At 43.3% G+C, this 24,556-nt stretch overlaps 1 protein-coding gene across 1 annotated transcript in view; it reads left to right on the top strand.

Moving 5' to 3' along the window:
* The window catches only part of LOC148022948 (uncharacterized), a 29,174-nt gene that overhangs the window by 1,335 nt on the left and 3,283 nt on the right, over positions 1-24,556 (top strand). Inside the window, exons 3-4 of the mRNA XM_087695876.1 lie at positions 10-287; positions 376-666. Coding sequence (XP_087552002.1) covers positions 10-287; positions 376-666 — 569 coding nt within the window. The remainder of the gene's footprint in view (positions 1-9; positions 288-375; positions 667-24,556) is intronic.

Here is a 24,556-nt window from a genome sequence, read left to right as displayed (position 1 = left end):
ATTGTGCAGATAAGTCTCGCATTCGGACAGAGGATCTGGAATGGTATTTTTTCAGTCCAAGGGATAAGAAATATGCTAATGGAACTCGCACCAATAGGGCAACAGATCTTGGGTACTGGAAAGCTACAGGAAAAGATAGATCAGTATCATCAGGGAGTAGAAGTGTGGGAATGAAGAAAACATTGGTCTATTACAAAGGGCGAGCACCAAGAGGAGAGAGAACGAATTGGGTTATGCATGAGTATCGGATTGAGGATGCAGAGTGTGACAAAGTTCCTGGGTTTCAGGTGCGTTTTCTTGTCAGTTTGTGTCTTCCAATTACGTCTATCTCATCAGGTAAACCTAAAAGTTAAGATGTTACTTTGGGTTTTGTAGAATGGATTTGTGCTCTGTCGAATTTATAAAAAAAGTGGGCCAGGCCCAAAAAATGGAGAACAGTATGGTGCCCCCGTAGAAGATGATGGTTGGGAGACAGCTGAAGACGATGACTCCACTCAGGACCTTTCAAAATCAAGGCCTGACATGATAGAGCTGAAGCCTGTTATAACCTCACCGTCACATTCTCAATCAAAGCAGGTTGCAGCATGTGGAAGTGATTTTATGGAGGAACAAAGGCCACCAAGCTCAAAGCTGCTCTCTGTGAAGGTTGAGCCAGAAGACATCAAGGTTTACTACCTCCACATGCTGGCATTCTAAAGTGTTTTCTATTTTCTCTTACTATCAGTTAGTTGCCAGAAGAGGTAGGATGCTGGATAAGGTTACCAGATTTTTCGGTTTTAATTACCAATTTTCATTCATGCTTAATTAATAACTGAGGTACCTGTGTCTAGGTAGTAGATTTGCTGGTTTTTTGTTTCCATATGTATTTATTGGTAGAAGATGTGTGAATTCTTTTCCCATGCATATTTGACAACTGCACTAGCTGATCGTAGATACTTTCGGAGTCTCTCTCGAGATGTATCTGCGTTCCAAAGAAGTGTATGCTTTTATGTGCATACATGAGATGTAAAAGAGTGGTTTGTACCATACTTTCAAAGTCCAGAATTCAAACCTATGAACTCCAATTGAATGTGTTGCTTGATATTTTGTCATAGATTGTTGGTGTACACTAAACGTGCAAGCAGTAATGCTGCTCGCAAGAGGGCAGGAAGGAGAAGGGAAGTGTGAATGGCAGGTATGTTAGAGAGAAGTGTTTTAATGTTTGATACAAAAACAAAAATGTCGAAGGTAAATTTTCATTTCACTCCAAGATCTTGAGAGTCCTCGAATTTAGAGGGAAACAAGGGGAGTTACTAGTGCTAGATCATCCTTGTTATGTAGGCATTACATAACTTGAGCTCACAATTTTAAAGGAATATTTTTGCAAGATAATGGATGACATGAAAGGTGCGATTTGTTAGCAGATTAGTCAGCTCATGAGAGACCCTCTGCATGCATTGTCGGGTGGGCACATTATTGTGCTTTATTTTTTGTAGGTGCCTGATTTATTGGAGCCTGATTTATGGTCGATTGTGCATTTTAGCTCCCTGACCTGCATTTTTTATTATTATACATGTTGGCCAACTTTCTGTTGGTTTTGGTCTACTTATTGCTTGGCTCTCTCTCCAAAGGCATTCATTACTTGAAGTCTTCTAGAGCAGGTCTTGTTGGAGAGAGGGAGCTAGTGCCAGTGCCTGTACAGCCATTGACTCATTGTTGTACATGACTATCTCATTTTTGGCTTATGGATTCCATTTCTTGAGCATATCTTCGAGTTATCTCTTTGCAGTGTTTTGTTTTCTCGCATTCTATTTTCTTGTGTTGTGCAATCTACTACGGCAGTTTTTAATGCTTCCATTGCCGTACCCACTTTTGACATGGCATCGCTTTGGGTGCTGTTTTCTGCTGTGGCCAGTTTGCCCTCACACTTTCTTGGTGTTCGTCAACCTTTTACCTGCCAGCTGCTGTCATGGCGACCTCATTTTGGAGAAGCACTCCAGAATGGCTTGTTTCTCTTCCTCTGTAGCTTGTGCTTTGTTCTCAAATGCTTGTGTTTGTATTTTTTGCATTATTCTATTTGTCCTATTGCATTTAATGCTCCTACTATCTGCATTTTGCTGTCCAACATCAGCGTTTTCAGTTTTTCTACCTCTTGCCAGCTGGACGACTGACTTACTAGTCTTTCTTGGCTGATTTTGATTAGATTTTCTTGTACTCAGTAGCTGTTTTGTGATCAACTCCTCTGTATACGATGCATGAACTCATGAATAGTGCAGTTTGTGCTTGACTACTCTCTCTCTCTCTCTCTCTCTCTCTCTAGCATGAGAGGGAGTGTGAGGGTGCTGAGGTGGGCAGGTGTGCCCCATTTATATAGGAATACAGATGCAAAGAATTGAGAAAGGGACTTTTTTTTCGCAACGATTGAAGTTTGGTAGGTTTTGAAGTTTGGTATGTTGGCATGATAGAATGGGACTTAGACCTTTGTGTTTGGGGTGGATTAGAAGTGAGGTTACACCGATGACAGCTCCAAGAGTGTGTGGTACTCCAAATGGTTCTTGAAACATAGTAGGGAGTCTTTGATGATGTTTGAATGAAGGCAACATTAGTTGAGTTTCATTCTATACTTTGAAAACGTCATAGAAATGGGGAACGGTCGTTCCGACCTGTAAGAATGGCCTAGCGTGTTCCAAACCCTCGAAGGAGGTGAAACGGCTAGGGAACATTCCTTGTTGTTTCCAAGGCCGTTCCTTACCGTTCCTTGCCGTTCCTTGCCGTTACTTGTTTGGAACGGCCATTCCAAGCTTGTTGACAAAAAATTTACGTTTTTTCTTTTTGCTTGTATCACACTCCTACCACATGTTCACCCATCTCCATCACCTAATGTGTAGACCCTAATCTCTCTCTTTCTCTCTCATTGAAGATTCGAAGTGTCAAGACATCCCACAAACCAACCAAGAGTCCATGCAAAGTTCAAATTTGATGTATTCTGAACTCTTGCAAATCACAATCAAATTTCAGCCTATTCTCAATTCCAAGGTAATCATCCATTTATATTGTCTAATTTCAAGGGAAATTGGGATAATTGGGGCAATTCAAAGCAATTTGGAGCTATGGGGATAATCGAGTCAATTTTGGGACATTTGGGTTAATTTGGAGCATTGAGGGATATTGGGGTAACTAGAGGGATATTCTTTGGGGCAACTTGGGTCATGCAGGGCATATTTGGGGCACTTAAGACATGTGCCATTCCCCCCGTTCTCTTTCCTAGGCCTTGGACATTCCCCTTATTCTAGAAGGTCTCGTTCCCGTTTCCATTTTCCATTCCAGGTAACTATGGAAAACATAGATTTGGTTGAGTCAAAGATGATGTTAGTGCAACCGGTCTATGACTCATATAAAGCGGTAGTTTCTTCAATTAACACCTGGACTTTACATACACACATATAAACAGAGACCTCTCTCCCTCGCTCAACACCAGATTGGCCTTGAAGACCAGCGCCCCTCTCGGTATTTCTTTATCAATTAAAAGATAGAAAATTACAAAAATGGTAATGTTCCAAAATACATAACTTGTGAACAGTTGGTTTTCATCTCTTCTAAGTAAATCCCAGCTGCATAGTAACAGTACAGTATGTCCGGATCAACATCCCTTACTGTCCAGCATGTGTAGAATTCACTGTTCTTATTGCCGAGCACACTGTTTTTACTGTTCAACATGTGCAGAGTTCACTATTCTTATTTAGCATAAGCATACTTCACTGTTCTTACGATTCAGCATTGTAGAGTTCACTGTTCTTATTCAGCACAAACAGAGTTCAATGTTCTTACGATTCAGCATGTGCAGAGTTCACTGTTTTTACTCAGCACGAGCAGAGCTCACTATTCTTATTTAGCATGTGCAGAGTTCACTATTCTTATTCAGCATGAACAGAGTTCATTGTTCTTACGTTTCAGCATGTGCAGAGTTTTTATTTAGCATGAACAAAGTTCATTGTTCTTACGATTCAGCATGTGCAAAGTCCACTATTCTTACTCAGCATGTGCAGAGTTCAGTGTTCTTATTCAGCATGAACAGAGTTCACTGTTCTTACGATTCTGGATGTGCAGAGTTCACTGTTCTTATTCAACATTAACAGAGAAAACACAGAATTGTACCTTCGATGGAATCAATCCATCATGCAAAGCATTTCTTATGAGAATAGAGAGAGAGGTGGTCAGAGGGAGCAAGCTCTACCTCCGTGCATTGTGTTTTGTTCACACTACAAAGAGACCTCAGAAGAATTCTCAAGAAATGGAATCCCTATAAAGATACGATAGTAGTATAATGAAGAATCATTGGTTGAGAAAGCATTGTCACTAGTTCATTCTTTTCAATAGTTCCTATAGATGTGAGTATTTTGACGATGATGATTGAGGAGGGAGCTCAGTCCATAAACAACCAGATGATCATGATTAGGTCGGCTAGCTACAAGAGTCGAAATAAAGTCGGCTAGCTACAAAATGCCATGTTGGCCATAAATTAGCCTTGATAAATGTATCGACAAATATTATATTAAGTCAGCATGGACTTGGGTGCCAATTCCAACGCTAGGATTTTGAAATTGCTAGACTTTGGTTGAAAGGCTTGACTGTTCCACCTCACTACCCTCTCACACTCCCGCTCTAGCATTGGACAATTGTAAGGAATGACCATATCACTAGCACTAGAAAGTAGTAGAAGGAGGCGCAACCGTGTCCTTCTTCTCGGCAGAAGATGAGTCTTGTGCCTTGAGTTTCGCCTTTGGTTGGAGGATGTGAATTGGAGTTAGAGTTTGAGGAGCATGTTTAATCAAACGAGTTTGTATTTTGCTTCTTTTGTTTTTTCTTCATGTTTCGTGGTGCTACTAGATCCTTGCAGTCCTTACAGAGACGCCCCTTCTTTTCATTGTGAAAACACTACATCTTTAGCTGCTTCTTGTCACTCCTCTCTAAAGCTGCAAATATCTTCGCATGACCACCATATCAAGATAGAGCCCCCTCTTGTTACTTCAAGGATGCTTCATGCTCAACATTGAGGACATATGTGTTAAACTCACTGGTGTTGATGATATCTAGGCTTGAAGAGCATTGGCTAGTCTATTAAATCCTCAAGGGAGATTATAGAGTATAATCCCAACAAGATGAGCCTCTAGAAAGAGGATTACGTGTACCAAAGTTGATTCTTGACTTGTGTAACACAAAGTAGAAAAATACTAGATAGTATCCTTTGATTGAACTTCATTTGTTGGATTTGACCATAGTGTATTACAACTCGCATGATTGATGGAGCCTGGTATAACATTTGTAGCTTCTTCTACACTTTTGAAGCTATTCTATATGAGGTAATTGTCACTAGAATAATAAATGAACTTAATGATTTAATTAGACTTCACGAAGGTTTTAAATTAAAATAAACTTTAATTTTGATAGTCCTAGCACTTGGCATGGTGATTGATATACATGTAGTGAAGGATTTGACATTGGGTATGTAGTGGAGAATTTGACATTGAGCATGTGGTGGACAAGTGAGTAGGCTATGTGGTATAAGGCGAGGGTAAAAGAAACAATGTGCAATGTGAAATTTTCATTAAATTACAAGTTTGTAGCTTAGAATTGAGTTACATTGAAAGCTTTGCTTGATAAGTATCTCATTTAGGGCACTCAAGTTATTAAGCAAGCAGTGAGCTAAAGTTTCGTTCAGTGAGCAGCTGACTTATGATTAACGATCAAGTTATCAATTAGCCCTTAGTAAAAAATGTGATATGATTAAGAAGCAACTGTTTATTCGCTTGGAAACTTGATCTTGGCTATTAGTGTCAGAGTGCAGCGATGCGGAAGCGTAGGACAACGACTGAGAGAGAGTGAATACAGAGAGAAGAGAGAGAGAAAAAGAGTGTAAATGCAGAAAATCTGCGGTGTAGTATGTTGTATAAGAGTGCAGAAATACACAAGGGGGCAGAGAAAATATCTGCGTATGTCTCCGACTTGACCTCGATCTCCGTCAGTTTGAGCACAGTCTGTCTCAGCCAACAGATCTCAAGATGAGAATCTGAAATCATTGAATAATGTGTGCTGGAGTGTACCATAAAATTGGCTATAAATAGCGGAAAAATAGAAAATAACTGCGGCAGGTCGGCTGCATTAAATGTAGCCGACTGCAGTAATCCGACTATAGTAACGTGTTCGACTGCAGGTGCTGATGTGGCACGTGCTGACGTGGCACTGACGTCCGTACTGTCCAAGAAATGATTGGCTATCACCCCCTCTCAGATCCTGGACGAGTCAAAAGATTGAGGGATTGGGAATGCTACCGAAGAAGAGCCTGGGGAAGCTCCTTCGTGAACAAAACTGCAAGATTATCCTCCATCTTGCAATACTCCACATCAATGGTCCCATCCAAAAACTTCTCCCGAATGAAGTGATATTGGATCTCAATGTGCTTCGTCTAGGCATGGAATACTGGATTTTGTACCAAGGCAATGCAACTCTCATTGTCGCTCCGCAGAAGAGTAGGACGAGTCTGGAGGTAGCAAGCTCCTACAACAATCTCCGAAGCCACACAACCTCACGTGGTGGAAGATGCAGCCCGATACTCCGCCTCAGTAGAAGAAAGGGCTATTGTGGGCTGCTTATTGCTACTCCAAGAGATAACACCTGTACCCAAGAAAAAACAGTAGCCTGTAGTAGATCGTCGGTGGTCCACATCGCGAGCCCAATCCGAGTCACTCCAACCTACAAGAACCAGATTTGAAGCATTTGTACATGCAGGATAAGAAATCCCTAAGTCAGAGGTCCCCCTCGAATTCCGAAGAATCCTCAGGGGAGCTTGCCAATGCACCTGTTTGGGTTCTGTCAACATGAACCTTGCCAAAAGACCCACAGCAAAACAAAGATCAACACGAGTGTTGAGAAGCCAAATCAAGGATCCAATCAACTGACGGTAGCATGAAGTATCCATCACGGGAGAATCTGAGTGTGAAGTGGCCTTCCAATTCGGATCCATAGGAGTAGTAATGGGCCGACAAGTCTCCATCTCAAAAGTCACCAAGAGCTCTTGAATGTATCTCTGCTAAGAGATGAAAAACCCCCTCCGAGATTGATAAATCTCGTGACCCAAGAAGAAATGAAAAAGCCCCAAATCCGTCATCTCGAATGCTTGATGTAAAGCTGGCTTGGTCTCTCAAGCCTTCTGGGTATGATCCCCTGTCAAAATCAAATCATCAACATATAACACGAACAACACACGACCAACCTCGGAAGTGTGTACATAAAGCTGCGGATTGGCCTTGGAGTGCCGATATCCCAACTTTGACTGAAGAAATGAGTCAATCTTCTCGTTACATACATGCGGAGCTTGCTTAAGGCCATACAAGGCCTCCTTCAACCTATACACTTTCCCATTCGAGGATCCAAAGCCTAGAGGCTGCTCAACATAGATCTCCTCCTGCAAGTCACCATTCAGAAAGGCCGACTTCACATCCAACTGATAAACAAGCTATCTCCTATGGCCAGCCAAGGTAAGAACAGCTCGAATAGTCGCCATACGAGTAGTGGGGGCAAAAGTATAATGGAAATCAATGCTTGGGCGTTGAGCAAAACCTTTAGCAACAAGGCGAGCCTTGTGCTTGTCCAAAGAATCATCGCTAAGGTACTTGGTCTTGAAGACCCACTTGACACCAATCACCTTCTTGTGAGAGGGATGAGGCACAAGAGACCAAGTGCCATTTCTCTCAATAGCCTCCAACTCGGCTTTCATGGCCTTCCGCCAATGATCAGACTGCAAAGCCTCCTTCATTGAAGTGGGCTCTCGATCTTGCATAACATGAGTCAGTAAACAATAGTTAGAGCATACAAGCTTCGAAGAATGTGCTTGGTTCCTCTGTGACCTCTGCGGTCCATCCTGCAGTTTCCACTCCTCAGGGACCCCCTCGATCCCTGAATCTCGGAGGGTGTCACGGTCTCAACGAGGAGGACGAACCTCTCCCTGTCGCTCTCCATCTGTTGAAGACTCAGGAACATCCACCGGTGGAAGCTCCTCGAGGGTTGTTGGTGGAAAACTTTGAATTAGAAGAAGAATCTCCATCAAGAGGCTTTGGCTCCAAAGAAACTGTCTCGGGAGCCCAACTCTCCCTTGGATCTCTAAGGACGGGGTGCTCCTCACCCCCCTTTGTGGCCGATACTTCCACAAACCGCACATCTCGGCCCGTGTAGACATCCTGTTTGACAGGATCAAACAAACAATAATCTTGGGACTGGGAGCTATAGCTATCAAAAACCTGTCGTCGAGAAGCCGCCTCGAACTTATCACATTGCGTCTTCGGAATGTGCACATAAGCGTCACACCCAAAGATCCTGAAATAAGAGACATCAGGCTTAGTCTCGAAGTAAGCCTCAAAAGGTGTCATCCTGTCAACAGCCGAAGTGGGAGATCGATTAAGGATATGAACTGCGGTAGCCACTGCCTGGGCCACAGAAATTTAGGTGTCTGTCGATGCTCCATCATGGTGTATGCCATCTCGATCACACTTTGGTTCTTCCGCTCCAAAATGCCATGTTCTTGGGGAGTGTTGGCGTTAGCAAACTCTTGGCGAATTTCCCTATCTACACAAAAACGAGTAAACTCATTAGACATAAATTCACCTCCCTTGTCTGAACACAAGGTCTTCAGTTGTCCGCCAGAACGGTTCTCCTCAAAGAGAAGCCAATCCTTGAAATGAGAGAAAGCCTCCGACTTCAAAGTCAAGAAATAGGCCCAAGTCATCATGTTGTAGTCATCTACGATCAACATGAAGTACAAGCTCCCCTTCAGGGACTCAGTTCTCATTGGGCCACAAAGATCCGTAGATACAAGCTCCATGGGTGAAGTAGACCGCCTAGAAGCTTTGTCGGGAATCGCATCCCGATGCAGTTTTCCACGAATGCAGGAGACACATGGCTGATGGCTCACCACTATGTCCGGCAAGCCTGGGACAAACGACCCTCGCGACGCCTTCCAAAGGTACTCGTAGTTCAGGTGACCAAACCGAGCATGCCATAGCTCAGACTATGTCTGAGAAGTAAGAAGAAGAGAAGTAAAAGTTGAAGATGATTTCAATTTGTAGACTCCATTCTCCTCATACCCTGCAGAGAGAACCTTCCTCGATCCATGATCAAGGACTCGAACAGTATCACTGTCAAACTCCACCAAGAGGCCAAGAGCTCAAATCTTATGAACCGAAAGTAAATGATACCCCAATCTTGGCACATGCAACACCTCAGAGGTGTGGGCACCACCACGTCCATTTGGAATAAGCTACATCTCACCCCGCGCAGCAATAGACACAAAAGAGCTGTCTCCAATAAGAATCTGCCCACGCGAAGGTCGCAAATGGGCAACACGAACGGAAGGAGTCATGTACCGTGAGGAACCACTGTCCACAATCTACTCTCGAGCTTGGGGAGCTGTCATCGTAGCATCAAAAGTTGTTGGTGTAGAGTCCTCAATGACTGCTAAGTGTAGAAAACAGCTGAGGAGGGTGGAGCCACCGCTCCAGAGTCCTTCGTGTCCTTCTTCTTGGTATCCTTCTTGTCTTTGTCAGGGCTATCCTTCTTCTAGTGATCGGTCTTTTCACAAATATGGCAAGTCGATTCCTGCTCCTTGTCCTTCTTGGATTTGTTGTCCTCCTTCTTCTTCTTTTGGTCCTTCCCCTTCTTCTGAGAGGCTTGACCAACCAATGCCTCCGATTTGGAAGCATCTGTCCGTTTAATTGTTCCTCCTGGTCTAAGACCATAGGAACCAACTCTTCCCACCAAAGAGTCGACTCTTGCCGTGAAGCAATAAGAGCGGAATAAAAAGTACCGAATCGTGGCGGTAACTAGGATAGTAAAGTGATTGCCATGTCTTCAGAGGAAATAGGCTTCCCACATTTTTGAACTTGAATGTGAAGCTGGCGAAGCTTGTTGATGTGTTCCCAAAGCGAAGAAGACTTATTCATGGACATAGTCCGCATCTGCACCTCCAAAGAAACCCTCTTCATCAGGGTCATCCGGTTGTATATTTGATCGAGCTCCAACCATATCTCACGAGCCACCGTCAAGTGCTCGTTGTGAGCTATCACGGCTGTGGTGCAAGACAGAAATAGAAAAGATCGAATCCTGGCATTCAGTTTGTTCCAATGAGACTGGGCCTTGGTCAACTCCGCAAGAGCATTGGAAGAGAGTTTGGACTCATCCCTCACCGAGGGCTTGTTAATCTCCTCCATCACCAGTTCCGCCAAATCATAAGACTCTAAAATGGCCAACATCATCACCCGCTAGATGCGGTAATTGTCACCATCAAGCTTTTGATCTGATGGAAGAGCCGGTAGGACAGGCACCTTCCTATCCATGATCGCCTGGAACTCCAAATCGGTCTCTGTAGACATGTTAACCTGCAATATCTTCTTCACCCGCCGGAGGCGATGAAAATGTAAAATCTGCAATGGAAATACACAAGGGGACAGAGGAAATATCTGCGTATGTCTCCGACTTGATGACCTCGATCTCCATCAGCCCGAGCACAGTTTGTCTCAGCCAATAGATCTCAAGATCAGAATCTGAAATCACTGAATAATGTGTGCTGGAGTGTGCCACAAAACCGGCTATAAATAGCCGAAAAATAGGAAATAACTGCAGCAGGTCGGCTGCATTAAATGCAGCCCCCTGCAGTAAAACTGTCCGAGCGCAGTAACTTGTCCGATTTCAGGCGCTGATGTGGCACCTACTGACGTGGCACTGATGTCTGTACTGTCCAGGAAATGACTGGCTAACAATTTGAGGCTCTCTCTCTCTCTCATATTTTTGAAGCATCCCAAGTTTGGAGAGCTATAGTAGCAGAAGGAGATGCATGCTTGTTGATTTCTTGCGATGAACAGTAAGAGGAGAGTGTTTTGTAGCTATCCCAAGGTGCTGGACAATTGGGAATCAATCTATTTCTTCTTTTTCCTCTCTTAGTTTGTGTAAGCTTTGTTTTGCTGTAAATTAATGTGTGTTGTTTATAGTAGATCAGTGGCTAGGGTTTAGAAAAATCAATCATTTTGGGTGTGGAATTGCTTGTTGAAGACATTTCAGACAAATGCATGCAAGAGATTACGGTTTATGGATAGTAGGTTAACAGGTTTGAATTACTTGAATTTGATAGTGAATCAAAGGTGCATTGGTTAGGGTAAAGCTCTAAGATTGTTGGACAATAATGGATAAGGTCTCATTCCACCAATTGGATCAGTTTTGAATTGAGATTTGCGTGAATTCTGCATTGATTGCAGAGTAGCAGTAGTGAGAGTGTAGGGATGCATTTCTCAATGTCATGTTGGTCAACCTTGGAGTGATTGTAACTATGTATGCTTGAAGACACACTAGTTTGAGTTTGCAATTGAGCCACATTCAAAGCTTGTTGTTAAAGTTGGTGAGAGCAATTAAGGGCATAGTAGTTGGAGCAAACTTGGTCCATTGAAGAGCTAGGTATATGAGGAATCATTAGCAGAAAGAGTGCTGATTTGTGACAATTGTGTTGATCACATGGATAGATTGCAAGTGGTTTATGTATAGGCTCATTTCAATATTAAAGAAATACTATAAGGGATGCTTACCTTGAGGATCAATTAGGTGTAGTCTACTATGCAAGAGCTCTCTACCTTGCAGGTTCTTTGTGTCACTTATTTTCTTTACTCAATTGAATAGTGTCTACGCTATAAGTTTATGCCCAGTGCCCTATAGATCAAATCTATAGGGTGGTTTCATGGTGCCATCGTTGGGATATCATCATCTTTCCTAAGGGGGCGTGCTCTATTTGTCTAGAGGTTCACATACAAGTTTTGGCTTGTTGTAATTCAGTGTACAATAGTGAATTTTTGGAAATTTAGCAAAGATGTCTCACAGGGAATGAGATGCAATTGATGACAACTCATTATCCTTTGTTGAGTAGTAGTTTCAATGAATTTATATGAATTAGCTGTTTTTGAATCATTCGATTGTGCGTTGCATAGGGTAGGTGGAATTGAAGGATATCTCAATGTTGAATATCAACACACTAATACAATTGATACTACATAAGTGAACGTATCTCTTTCTAGTGGAACTCGAGTTATTGAAAGAAGATGATACAAATGCAATGCTTTGGGTGCAATTGATAAATGCAATAATTGCGTTGGTATAGGTGTCAGAGTGAAGCAATGTGGAAGTGAATGACCAAGACAAAGAGTGAACAGAGGGAGAAGGGAGAGAAAGAGACAGTGAGACACAAAAAATCTGCACTGAAAAATGCTGTATAAGGATGCAAAATTATATACAGGTGCAGAGAGAATATCTGCGTATGTCTTCACCTCAAAGATCTCGGTCTTTGTTAGCCTCAAGGGTAGTCTCCACAGTTTGCAGCCTGAAATATGTGTGAAGTGGTATTGGATCTCTATGTGCTTCATCCGGACATGGAATACAGGATTTCGTGCCAAGGCAATGCAACTCTCATTGTCGCACCGCAAAATAGTAGGACGAGTTTGGAGGCAACCAAGCTCCTTCAACAATTGCCAAAGCCACACAGTCTCACATGTGGTAGAAGATGCGGCCCGATACTCCACCTTAGTCGAAGATAGGGCTACTGTAGGCTGCTTCTTGCTACTCCAAGAGAATATCTACACCCAAGGTAAAACAATAGTCTGTAGTAGACTGCATATGGTCCACATCGCTAGCCCAATCCGAATCACTCCGACCTTCAAGGACAAGATCGGAAGCACCTGTACCGGTTGGTTAGTAAATCCCTAGGTCGGAGGTTCCCCCTCAGAAATTGTAGTATCCTTTGAACAGCTTGCCAATGCACCTATTGAGGTGCATTCATGAACCCAACCAAGAGACCTACAACAAAATATAGATCAATCCGCATGTGGAGGAGCCAAATCAGCGATCCAATCAGTTGATAGTAGTAGGTAGCATTTGCCAAAGGAGAATCTGAGTGTGAAGTGGCCTTCCAGTTCAGATCCATAGGAGTAGAAATGGACCAACAATCCTCCATATCAAAAGTCACCAAGAGCTCTTGTACATATCTATGTTGAGAGATGAAAATTCCCTTGTGAGTTTGAGAAATCTTGTGGCCCAAAAAGAAATGGAGACGTCCTAAATCTATCATCTCGAACTTCTGATGTAAGGTTGCCTTCATTGCTGCGACCCTCTAGGCACAGTCACCTGTAACAATCAAGTCATCAACATACAAAACAAACAATACACGACCACCATTAGAAGTGTGCACATAAAGTTGCGGATCGGCCTTAGAGCGTCGATATCCCAACTTTGCTTGAAGAAATGAGTCAATCTTCTTGTTCCAAGTACGCGAAGCTTGCTTCAGGCCATACAAGGCCTTCTTCATCTTGTAAACATGCCCATCTGAGTAACCAAAGCAAGGAGGTTGCTCTACATAGATCTCCTCCAAATCATCGTCCAAAAAGGCCGACTTTACATACAATTGAAAGATGGACCATTGTCTATGACCAGCCAAGGCAAGAACAACACGGATCGTCACCATATGAGCAGTGGGGCCAAAAGTATCATGGAAATCAATGCTTGGGCGTTGAGCAAAACCTTTAGCAACAAGGCAGGCCTTGTGCTTGTCCAAAGAGCCATCACTATGGTACTCGGTCTTGAAGACCCATTTGACACCAATGACCTTCTTATGAGAGGGATTGGGCACAAGGTACCAAGTGCCATTCCGCTCAATAGCCTCCAACTCCACTTCCATCGCTATTCGCCAATGGTCAGACTGTAAAGCTTGTTGGAAGCGATAGGGACACAGCTCGAGCATCAGTGAACGAGTGAGTGTGACGGCTTGAGAGAGTATGAGCAGAGTGAAAGTACGAGACGATAAGAGTGTACCAACAATGTGTTGGTACACAAAGAATAAAATGTATTTATACTTAGGGCACGTAAAGGGTGCGTTCACATGTACAATGTGCATGTACTATATACACGGAGGTTACCGGGCCTTTATATCCCAACAACCTCCCACTTAAAGGTTCGATATTAACCTCTAGCTAACCAACTCCCACTAGTCGAATGCAATGCTCGTGCTGATCTCTGCCTAGACTTTTAGTGAGAACATCTGCAGGGTTATCTTGTGTTTTAATCTTGGTCAGTGTGATTTGACCATCTTTCAGAATCTGCATGATGAAGTGATATCGCACATCTATATGCTTTGTGCGTGAATGATACATGGCATTCTTAGCCAGATACACAACACTCGGGCTATCACTTCCCAAAACTGCAGTACCCATAGACATGCCAAGATCATCTGCAAGTCTGCTCAACCATATAGCTTCCTTAGAAGCTTCAGTAGCTGATATGTATTCAGCTTCAGTGGTACTCAGTGCAACAATGTTCTGCAACCTGGAACACCAAGAAATAGCCCCACCAGCAACTGTAAAGACATACCCGCTGGTGGACCTACGAGTGTCCAAGTCACCTGCCATGTCTGCATCACAATAACCCTACAAACTAAGTGCACCTTGCCCATAGCAAATATTTTTTCTTTGTGTACCCTTAACGTATCGAAGAATACACTTGACAGCCTCCCAATGTGCTTTGCTAGGATTTGACATAAACCTGCTAACAACTCCCACTGCATGAGCAATGTCTGGACGAGTGGCAACCATAGCATACATAAGAGAGCCACAAGCTGATGCATAAGGAACTCCCTTCATAGCATTTGCTTCCACGTCATCTTTCGGGCTGTTGGCTTTGCTAAGCTTGAGATAAGGAGGTAATGGTACCCCAATAGGCTTAGCTTCAGCCATGTTAAATCTGTCCAATACCTTTCCAATGTACTTTTCTTGAGATAAAAACAACAATTTCTGCATTCTATCTCTACGAATCCTCATGCCCAAAATATGCTCTGCATTCCCCAAATCTTTCATGGAGAAAGCTGATTTCAGCTGATTTTTGAGAGCATCCAAGCTAGTCTTTCTTTTCCTAGCTAGTAACATATCATCCACATACAAAACAAGTATCATGGGGCTGCCATCTGTATCCTTTTTCATGTACAAGCAATGATCTGCATGGCTGCGTGTAAACTCATGAGATAGCATAAAAGTATCAAACTTTTTGTACCATGCAAGAAAGCTGTTTTTACATCCTTTTGATACAGCTCTAAATCCAAAACAACAGTAAGAGCAAAAAGCACATGTAAAGTGGTCATTTTCACAACAGGTGAGAAGACCTCTTGGAAGTCAATCCCTTCCTTTTCTGCATAACCTTTGGCAACTAGCCTTGCCTTGTACTTGGGTTTCCCATCAATTGTCTTGACTTTGTACACCCATTTGTTTGGAAGTGGCTTCCTTCCCTTTGGCAATGACACAAGATCCCAAGTATCATTTGCATATAGAGATTTAATCTCTTCCTGCATAGCTAGCTCCCACTTATTGCTGAACTCACATGACTTGGTCTCTTTGTATGTAAGAGGCTCACCCTCATCTGTAAGCATCACATAATGCAAGGAGGGGTCAAACCTATGTGGTTGCCTTCTTACGCGTGTAGACCTGCGTACCCAATGATCAACATTTTCAGGAATTGGGTCTACATCTGGAGGTATATTATTTTCAGCATTCATTTGCTGCTGTAAACCATTTTCAGCATGCTGTTCATGCTGTACAGCACCTTCATTTTCATTTCCAGCACCTGCATTTTCATAATCAGCAAGCCTATCTTGCAGTCCATGACCTCCTTGTGCTTCTATTTGCTGTCCATCGTCATCTGGCTCAAAAATAACCGACTCATCATCAATTTCAGCCTGTGGTACAACACCTTGAGGCTCATTTTTTGAAGTAATGGGTGGCTGCAAACTCTGAAATTTCACCTTTTTCAGATCTTCATTAGAGGCTAAAGTGGCTTTCAGCAATTTTGCCTCATTGAACACAACATTACGGCTGCGTATAATTTTCTTGGACTGAGGTAACCACACTCTGTAGCCAAATTCACCCTCATCACCATAGCCCATGAAAATGCCTTTGGTGGATTTTGGGTTAAGTTTATTCCTCAACTCATCCCTAACATGCACAAAAGCATCACAGCCAAATATGCGTAAATGGTCATATGAGGCAGATTTGCCAGACCAAAGCTCCTCAGGGATGCCATTATTTAAGGACTTGTTTGGAGAGCGGTTGCAAATGTGAACCGCGGTTTTGAGTGCCTCTCCCCAAAATGCATGAGGGAGATTAGCAGTGGATAGCATGCACCGCACTCTTTCACATCAAGGCCTGTTTTATCTTTCAGCCACCCCATTTGAAGAAGGGCTGTAAGGGGCTGTAAGCTCCCTGTTAATACCATGTAAGTCACAAAATGACTTGAATTCAGTCGATGTGAACTCACCCCCATTATCAGTTCTTAAGCATTTCAGCTTTCTATCTGTCTGAGTGGTCATAAATGCATGAAAAGTTTTAAAAACAGCAAACACTTCACTTTTCTTTTTCAGCAAATACACCCACATCTTCTTGGAACAATCATCAATAAAGGAGACAAAATATGCAGCACCACCCAAGGATTTCACAGGCATACTACATACATTAGAATGGACTAAGTCCAAGACATTGGACTTACGAGAGACACCAGAGTAAAAGGAAATTTTTATTTGCTTTCCAAACTGACACTCATTACAAAAATCAAGTTTAGAGCCTTTTCCATCAACCCTCTTCAGAGAGGTATGGACATCAAGTCCTTTTTGGCTCATATGGCCTAATCTCTTATGCCATAACTGGAAGTGGCTGCAAATTTCAGCAACTGCAAGAAACTTGCCATTTAAGGCTTTACAGTGCAAACAATACAATGTGCCCTTCTTGGTTCCTTTTGCAATTAGTATGGAACCCTTTTTTCACTTTCCACAAACCACCACCAAACAATGTGGTGTAGCCATGTAAGTCAAGCTGACCAACAAATAGTAAACTCTTTTTAATGTCAGGCACATATTTGACATCTTTCAACACAAGCTCTTGACCATTGTCTAAAGAAAAGTGTATTGTGTCAATCCCATCAATGCTACAAGCACGATTATTTCCAAGATACACTTTTCCATAATTGCCTGCATTGAACATAGCAAAACACTCCAAGCAAGGAGTTACATGGAAAGAGGCACCGGAGTCTACAATCCAAGTTTGAGTGACACCATCATCAATTGACAAGAGTGCATCAATCATATCAGCCTTGGTAATCTGCATATCCTGCATGCGACATACAAGGGCATCATAATAAATTACACATAATACATCAGCCTCTGTATCTGAAAGCTCTTCTATGACCACACTGGAGGCCACATTGGCCTTCTCTTTGCCTTTGGTTGTCTCCGATGCATTTGTCTTTTCTTCCTTCTTTTTTTAATCTCATGCATTCTTCTTTCTCTCTTGTTCCTTCTTATAATATCTGCAATTAGGTTTCTTGTGGACCTTCCGATCACAGTGATAGCAAGTAATGTCACTCTTATCATTTCCTTTGCTCTTGCTCCTGTTTCTCTGCCCTGCATTTGCATTTTTCTTTTCAGCCCTGCCTCGTACATTATAAGCTGAGTTGCTGCCTTCTCCACTAGACATACGTCTAATTTCTTCATTCAAGATAGAACCCCTCACCCCATCATATGAGAGATTGGGGTTATTGTTGAGTGAAACCACCAAGGTTTCCCAGGAGTCCGGTAGTGTCATGATAAAAAAGATCGCCCTCAGCTTATCATCAAAGTCCAAGTTTGCATCTTTGAGATGATTTAGAATCCCTGTAAATGAACTCAAGTACTCAGCTGCAGGCTTTGACACATCCAGTCGTATATTCACCAACTTGAGCATTAAATGCACCTGATTAACAGGTGTGGTGATCTCATAAGTAGTTTTCAGCCTCTCCCATATTGCATAACCTGTGTCTAAACCCTTAATGTCTGGCAGAATGTCATTAGTGACACCCATATTTATGTAAGCCACAGCCTTTTTATTCACTCTGACCCAATGTGCATCAAACATTAGTGCGGGTTTATCTTCTTGCAAAGCATCCTCACAATCCTTGAGAAACAAAATGCCTTGCATACGGTCTTTCCAAAGGTTAAATCCATGACCATCAAACCGTTTAATCTCCATCAAACTCTTGATGTCTGAATTGGAAGAAGTTGCAGCCATTTTATCACGAACACGAGTAAATGCACTAATCTGCGGAAGCACAAGCTGAACCAGTAAAATACTCTGCTGTTTTTTCTCAACCAGAAATAAATCTCTGCTGTTTATACATTAACCAGCCAATGCACGGGCAAAAGATGCAGAAATTTACCAAAATTCTACGCAAATCCCCAAAATTCCAAGTCCCAAAATTGCATGAATGTCAGTCAATCTGACCCAGTTGAGTAAAGCTTTGCCAATACATAAAAAGCCCTAAATTTCAAGGATCCAATGTCAGGTAATTTGACCAAAAAATGCAAAATTTCGACAAAATCGGCAAAATCCCCACTTTAATTGAGGTCACCGCTCGTGATGTTTGCAATTTTTGACTCAAAAGTCATTTACAGGCATGAATGATGCCAAATCTAGGAAAAGCCCCAAATTCAGTGGCCAGATTTGCATAGATTTTGACCCTGCCCCATCACGTCAGACGCTTGCCCGTCAGCGCCGCCTGCCTGTCGCCCGTCACGCGATCTCTGCGCCCGCCTTTATGTTGGTTCCGTCCACCAACGTTGGTTTTGTCGCGAGTCAGTCGTCGCACTGCACAGCTGTTATCCGCCAACGTTGGTTCCGTCCACCAGTTAGTCGTTGCACTGCACAGCTGTCGCTTGCACTTCGTCACGCTGGTCTGTTGGTTCTCTACTACAGTCGCCTGCTGACTGCTGCTACACGCCTATTGCCGCAAGCCCAGCAGCCGTCGCCTCAATCTTGGAAAGTGTGCAGAGTCTTGGCTCTGATACCAGTTGTTGGAAGTGATAGGGACGCAGCTCGAGCAGGAGTGAACGAGTGAGTGTGACGGGTTGAGAGAGTATGAGCAGAGTGAAAGTATGAGACGATAAGAGTACCAACAATGTGTTGGTACACAAAGAATAAAATGTATTTATACTTAGGGCACGTAAAGGGTGCGTTCACATATACAATGTGCGTGTACTATAGTAAGGAAACGAAAATATCCCTTGAAATATTTTATCAAAAGAGTGTACAGTTTTACACATGTTTTATATTTAAGAAAACACATCATGGGGCTAATCCCGAGGGTGTAGGAGAGTCGTAGTAGGAGCCACAACAATCGGCCACCAGGGGGTGTTCTGTATGTGTGTGCAATGAGGTGTTGATCATTGTATGTCTGGGATACTTTTTCTATTGGAGTTGGGATGGGAAAATTTGGAGGTTATCGGGCCTTTATATCCCAACAAAGCCTTCTTCACGGAGGTATGCTCTCTATCCTGCATAACACAAGACATAATAAGTAGTTAGAGCAAACAAGCTCTGTAGAATGTGCCTGGTGCCTTCGTGACCTCCGCAGTCCATCTTTCTGTTGCCACTTCTCAAGGACCCCTTCGATCCCTGAATCTCGAAGCGTGTCACATGCCCAACGAGGAGGCCGAATCTCACCTTGTCGCTCGCCATTTGTTGAAGTTTTTGGAAGGTCCACCGACGGTGTAGGAGCAATTGGTGAATCCAGTGGTTGAGGACTAAGCTCCTCATCTGAAGAAGAGTCCTAGAGGAACAATTGTCGAGGCCCAGCTATCACTGGGATCTCCAAGAACTGGGTAGTCCTCACTCCCCTTTGGGATTGAAACATCCATGAACCAAATGTCAGGGCTTGTGTAGACATCCCACTTAACAAGATCATACAATTGGTAGCCTTGAGATTGCAAGCTATAGCCCACAAACACCTGTCTTTTGGAAGCCGCTTCAAATTTGTCATGTTGTGTCTTTGGGATGTGAATATAGGCATCACATCCAAAGACCTTGAAATAAGAAACATTTGGCTTCGACTCAAAGTATGCCTCATAAGGAGTCGTACCAACAACAACAGAAGTAGGGGAACGATTAAGGATGTGAGCAGTAGTAGTTGCAGCCTCAGTCCTTAGACACTGAGGTGTTTGACGATGTTCCAGCATGGTACGGGGCCATCTTGATCGCTTTGTGATTCTTTTGCTCCAAAATGCCATTCTCTTGAGGGGTGTTTGTATTGGCAAAATCCTCGTGAATACCACAGTCTGTCAAAAAACGAGCAAACTCATTAGAAACAAACTCTTTGCCCTTATCTGATTGAAAGGTCTTCTGCTTCCACCCCAATTGGTTCTCCTCAAAGAGCAACCAATTCTAAAAGTTGGAGAAAGCCTCCGACTTCAGCTTCAAGAAATAGACCCATGTCATCCTACTGTACTCATCCACAATTAGCATGAAATACAAGCTCCCTCTAAGGGACTCCATCCTCATCGGTCCACAAAGATAGGTAGAAACAAGCTCCAAAGGTGCTGAAGACCACCTTGAAGCCTTGCTAGGAACAACAACAAGAGTTTGCTTCCCATGGATGCAGGATACACAAGGCTGTTGGCTCACCACAATATTCGGTAAACGTGGCTCTTAGATGCCTTGTGAAGGTAATCATAATTGAGATGGCCAAAATGAGCATGCCAAAGCTCAGATTGAGTTTGGGAGGTAAGAAGAAGCGAAGCGAAGGCAGAAGAAGACCGCAACTTGTAGACTCCATTCTCCTCGTAATGTGAAGAAAGAACCTGTCTCGAAGATAATACCCCAAAGCCGGCACATAAAGTACCTCGGATGCATGGGCACCACCACGTTGATCTGGAATAAGATGCATTTTTCCCCGTCCTTGAATAAGAATAGATGAACTATCACCAATGAGAATTTGATCATGGGAAGGCTGCAAATGAGCAACACCTCTTGAAGGAGTCAAGTGTCGGGAGGCACCACTATTAACGATCCACTCTCGAGTGTATGGGGCCGTCGATGCAGCATCAGAAGCCGTCAAGGTCGAATCCTCAACCACCTCCAAATGGAGGAAAGCAGATGATGAGGGAACAACCATCGCTTTGGAATCCTTTGAAGATTTCTCCTTCTTCTCCTTGTCGAGGCAATCCTTCTTCTAGTGACCTGTTTTGCCACAAATGTGACAAGTAGACTCCTTGTCTTTGCCCTTCTTAGATTTGTCCTCCTTCTTTTGGTCCTTCCCCTTCTTTTGAGAGGATTGACAACCAAGGCCTCGGATTTTGAAGCATTGGTTCCTTTCAGTTGCTCCTCTTGGTCCAAGACCATAGGAACCAACTCTTCCCAGTGAAGAGTCTTAGACCGTAAGAAGAAGAGAAGTGAAGGCAGAAGAAGACCGCAACTTGTAGACTCCATTCTCCTCGTAATGTGAAGAAAGAACCTGTCTCGAAGATAATACCCCAAAGCCGGCACATAAAGTACCTCGGATGCATGGGCACCGCCACGTCGATCTGGAATAAGATGCATTTTTCCCTGTCCTTGAATAAGAATAGATGAACTATCACCAATGAGAATTTGACCATGGGAAGGTTGCAAATGAGCAACACCTCTTGAAGAAGGAGTCAAGTATCGGGAGGCACCACTGTTAACGATCCACTCTCGAGTGTATGGGATCGTCGATGCAGCATCAGAAGCCGTCAGGGTCGAATCCTCAACCACCTCCAAATGGAGGAAAACAGATGATGAGGGAACAACCATCGCTTTGGAATCCTTTGAAGATTTCTCCTTCTTCTCCTTGTCGAGGCAATCCTTCTTCTAGTGACCTGATTTGCCACAAATGTGACAAGTAGACTCCTTGTCTTTGTCCTTCTTAGATTTGTCCTCCTCCTTCTTTTGGTCCTTCCCCTTCTTTTGAGAGGATTGACAACCAAGGCCTCGAATTTTGAAGCATTGGTTCCTTTCAGTTGCTCCTCTTGGTCCAAGACCATAGGAACCAACTCTTCCCAGTGAAGAGTCTTAGACCGTAAGAAGAAGAGAAGTGAAGGCAGAAGAAGACCGCAACTTGTAGACTCCATTCTCCTCGTAATGTGAAGAAAGAACCTGTCTCGAAGATAATACCCCAAAGCCGGCACATAAAGTACCTCGGATGCATGGGCACCACCACGTCGATGTGGAATAAGATGCATTTTCCCCTGTCCTTGAATAAGAATAGATAAACTATCACCAATGAGAATTTGACCATGGGAAGGCTGCAAATGAGCAACACCTCTTGAAGAAGGAGTCAAGTGCAGGGAGGCACCACTGTTAACGATCCACTCTCGAGTGTATGGGACCGTCGATGCAACATCAGAAGCCATCAGGGTTGAATCCTCAACCACTTCCAAATGGAGGAAAGCAGATGATGAGGAAACAACCATCGCTTCGGAATCCTTTGAAGATTTCTCCTTCTTCTCCTTGTTGAGGCAATCCTTCTTCTAGTGATCTGTTTTGCCACAAATGTGACAAGTAGACTCTTTGTCTTTGCCCTTCTTAGATTTGTCCTCCTCCTTCTTTTGGTCCTTCCCCTTCTTTTGAGAGGATTGACAACCAAGGCCTCAAATTTTGAAGCATCGGTTCCTTTCAGTTGCTCCTCTTGGTCCAAGACCATAGGAACCAATCTTCCCATTGAAGAGTCTTAGATTGTCCTGAAGCAATCAAGGCAGAATAAAAACCACTGAAGCAAGCATGCGTATTTGTAACCCTTTATGGACAACTTCAGCAGATGAAGTATGAGTTGAAGGACACCATTCAATCATTTTTACTTCGTGTTACACAGGTACAAGACTAGCTTTGGCACATGATGTTTGATTCTCTAGAGGCCTATCTAGTGGGCACGGTACTCTATAAGTTTCCCCTCGAGTTTGATGGAGTGGCAAATGCTTTGAGGGTGCAAACATCCTCTACAATTGTGAGCTTTATACATATGTCCTCAATGCTACTTGAGTATGAGACATCTTTGTGTTTACAAGGGAGGCTTTCCTCGGGGGGATGGAACGACAGACACGGTTGATATCCGCGGCGGCGTTCTACCAACTGAGCTATATCCCCTGTGCTCTCATTATGGAGGTTCCAATGAGGCATTTACAGCATTAGAGGGGGGTGACAGGAAGAAGAAGTCGAAGGTCCAGTGTTATCACTCTGGTAAGAAGGGCCACTTGCAGAAGGATTGTAAGGAGTTAGCCGCCTCAGGGAATAAGAAGGAGAAGCATAAGAAGTGGGATGCAGACTCCTCCGATGTGTCATTCCCTTCCTCAGACTCCGACTTTGATCCTTCGACCAAGGGAAAGTCTGCAGTGCGAAAGGGATCCACTTCTTTAGACTGCGGAAAGGGCTTGATTGCCCCTTCCTCAGCTGCTTTCTAGTCCAGGTGATGTAGCTATCCCTCACAACTCTTCAGTGTCAGAGAGGGAGTGTGAGAGGATGGTGAGATGAGGTAGTCAAGTCTCATCTATACAGATATATAGGTGTATAGGTTCCACAGAGGGACATTCCTGACACATCAATCGAAGTTTGGCAAGTTCAAATCGTGGGGTTGGGATTGACATCAAGGTTCATGATGCGACGTTTCTTTGACAGAGAACAAGATTGGCTCCTAGTTTTGAGCTCACGTGAGGAGACACTTTAGTAGTCTTGGCTAAAGGCGGGGAATCCATGGCCACACATGTTCAGAGGCATTTTTGATAGGATGGTCTTATATGCTACTATGAGACATTGTTGACAAACATAGAGATCTATTATGACTCTTCTCTATTTCCAGGCACTAGTACGATCGACATTGACCTTAGGTTCTCTTCGAGGCACCTTGGTGGTGGCTTGATCACCTAGTACTTGGGTATCCATGGTTCTACTCTGGCGGTTCTTTGTTATATATGATTATCATTGTATCATTCTATTGTATCATCAATCATGATCTAAGAGAGGGTGTTATCAACCTAGTTAGTTCATGTGTGAGTCCGGGCTATGCTTGACATTACTAGGTATTTTAGGCATGTTATGGTGGTCATCGTAGTGATTTTTTAGGCCTTTATGCTGGTCGACCAGCTACCATATTTGGCATATTTTGGGCCTATTTATTCAGTGGCTCCTCCTCTCAGTTATCACCATTCTTCAGGTGGTCGTCTTGTTGGAGAGAGGAGCGAGTGCCGATGCCCATGTAGCCAATGACCGTTGTTGTATGCGCCATTCTCTTGTTTGGTATATGGATTCCATTTCCCGAGCACATCTCTAAGTTCTCTTCTTTTGCAGTGATCTTTTGTTCTTTTGTTTTCTTACTCTTTTGTCTTGTGTTCAGTAGTTCATTTCAGCACTTCTCTATGCTTCCATTGTTGCACCACTTCTGACACCTCAAGGATTCCTTATGCTAAGAGGAGGTTGGTTGTTGTCCATACTCCATCTATGCTGTCAGCTCATATTCCGTGGTTGAAACTTGCAAATTCTGCAGCAAAGAAGAGAGAATGGTGGCCTTTAAAGTCAAGCCGTTCCAAATGAGAGAGAAGGAGCTCCAAATAGCCAAGATAATCCTTCAAAATGAGTAGCCATTTGCTCCTTAATTGGATCTTGTTCTTGATTAAGGGCTAGAAAATGACTTAATTGTTAATCAT

Source organism: Lygodium microphyllum, chromosome 16 (genome assembly GCF_053477565.2).
Source record: "Lygodium microphyllum isolate KBCC chromosome 16, Lygodium_microphyllum_v1.1.10, whole genome shotgun sequence".
Taxonomy (NCBI): domain Eukaryota; kingdom Viridiplantae; phylum Streptophyta; class Polypodiopsida; order Schizaeales; family Lygodiaceae; genus Lygodium; species Lygodium microphyllum.
This window is presented reverse-complemented; position numbering and strand designations above follow the sequence as displayed.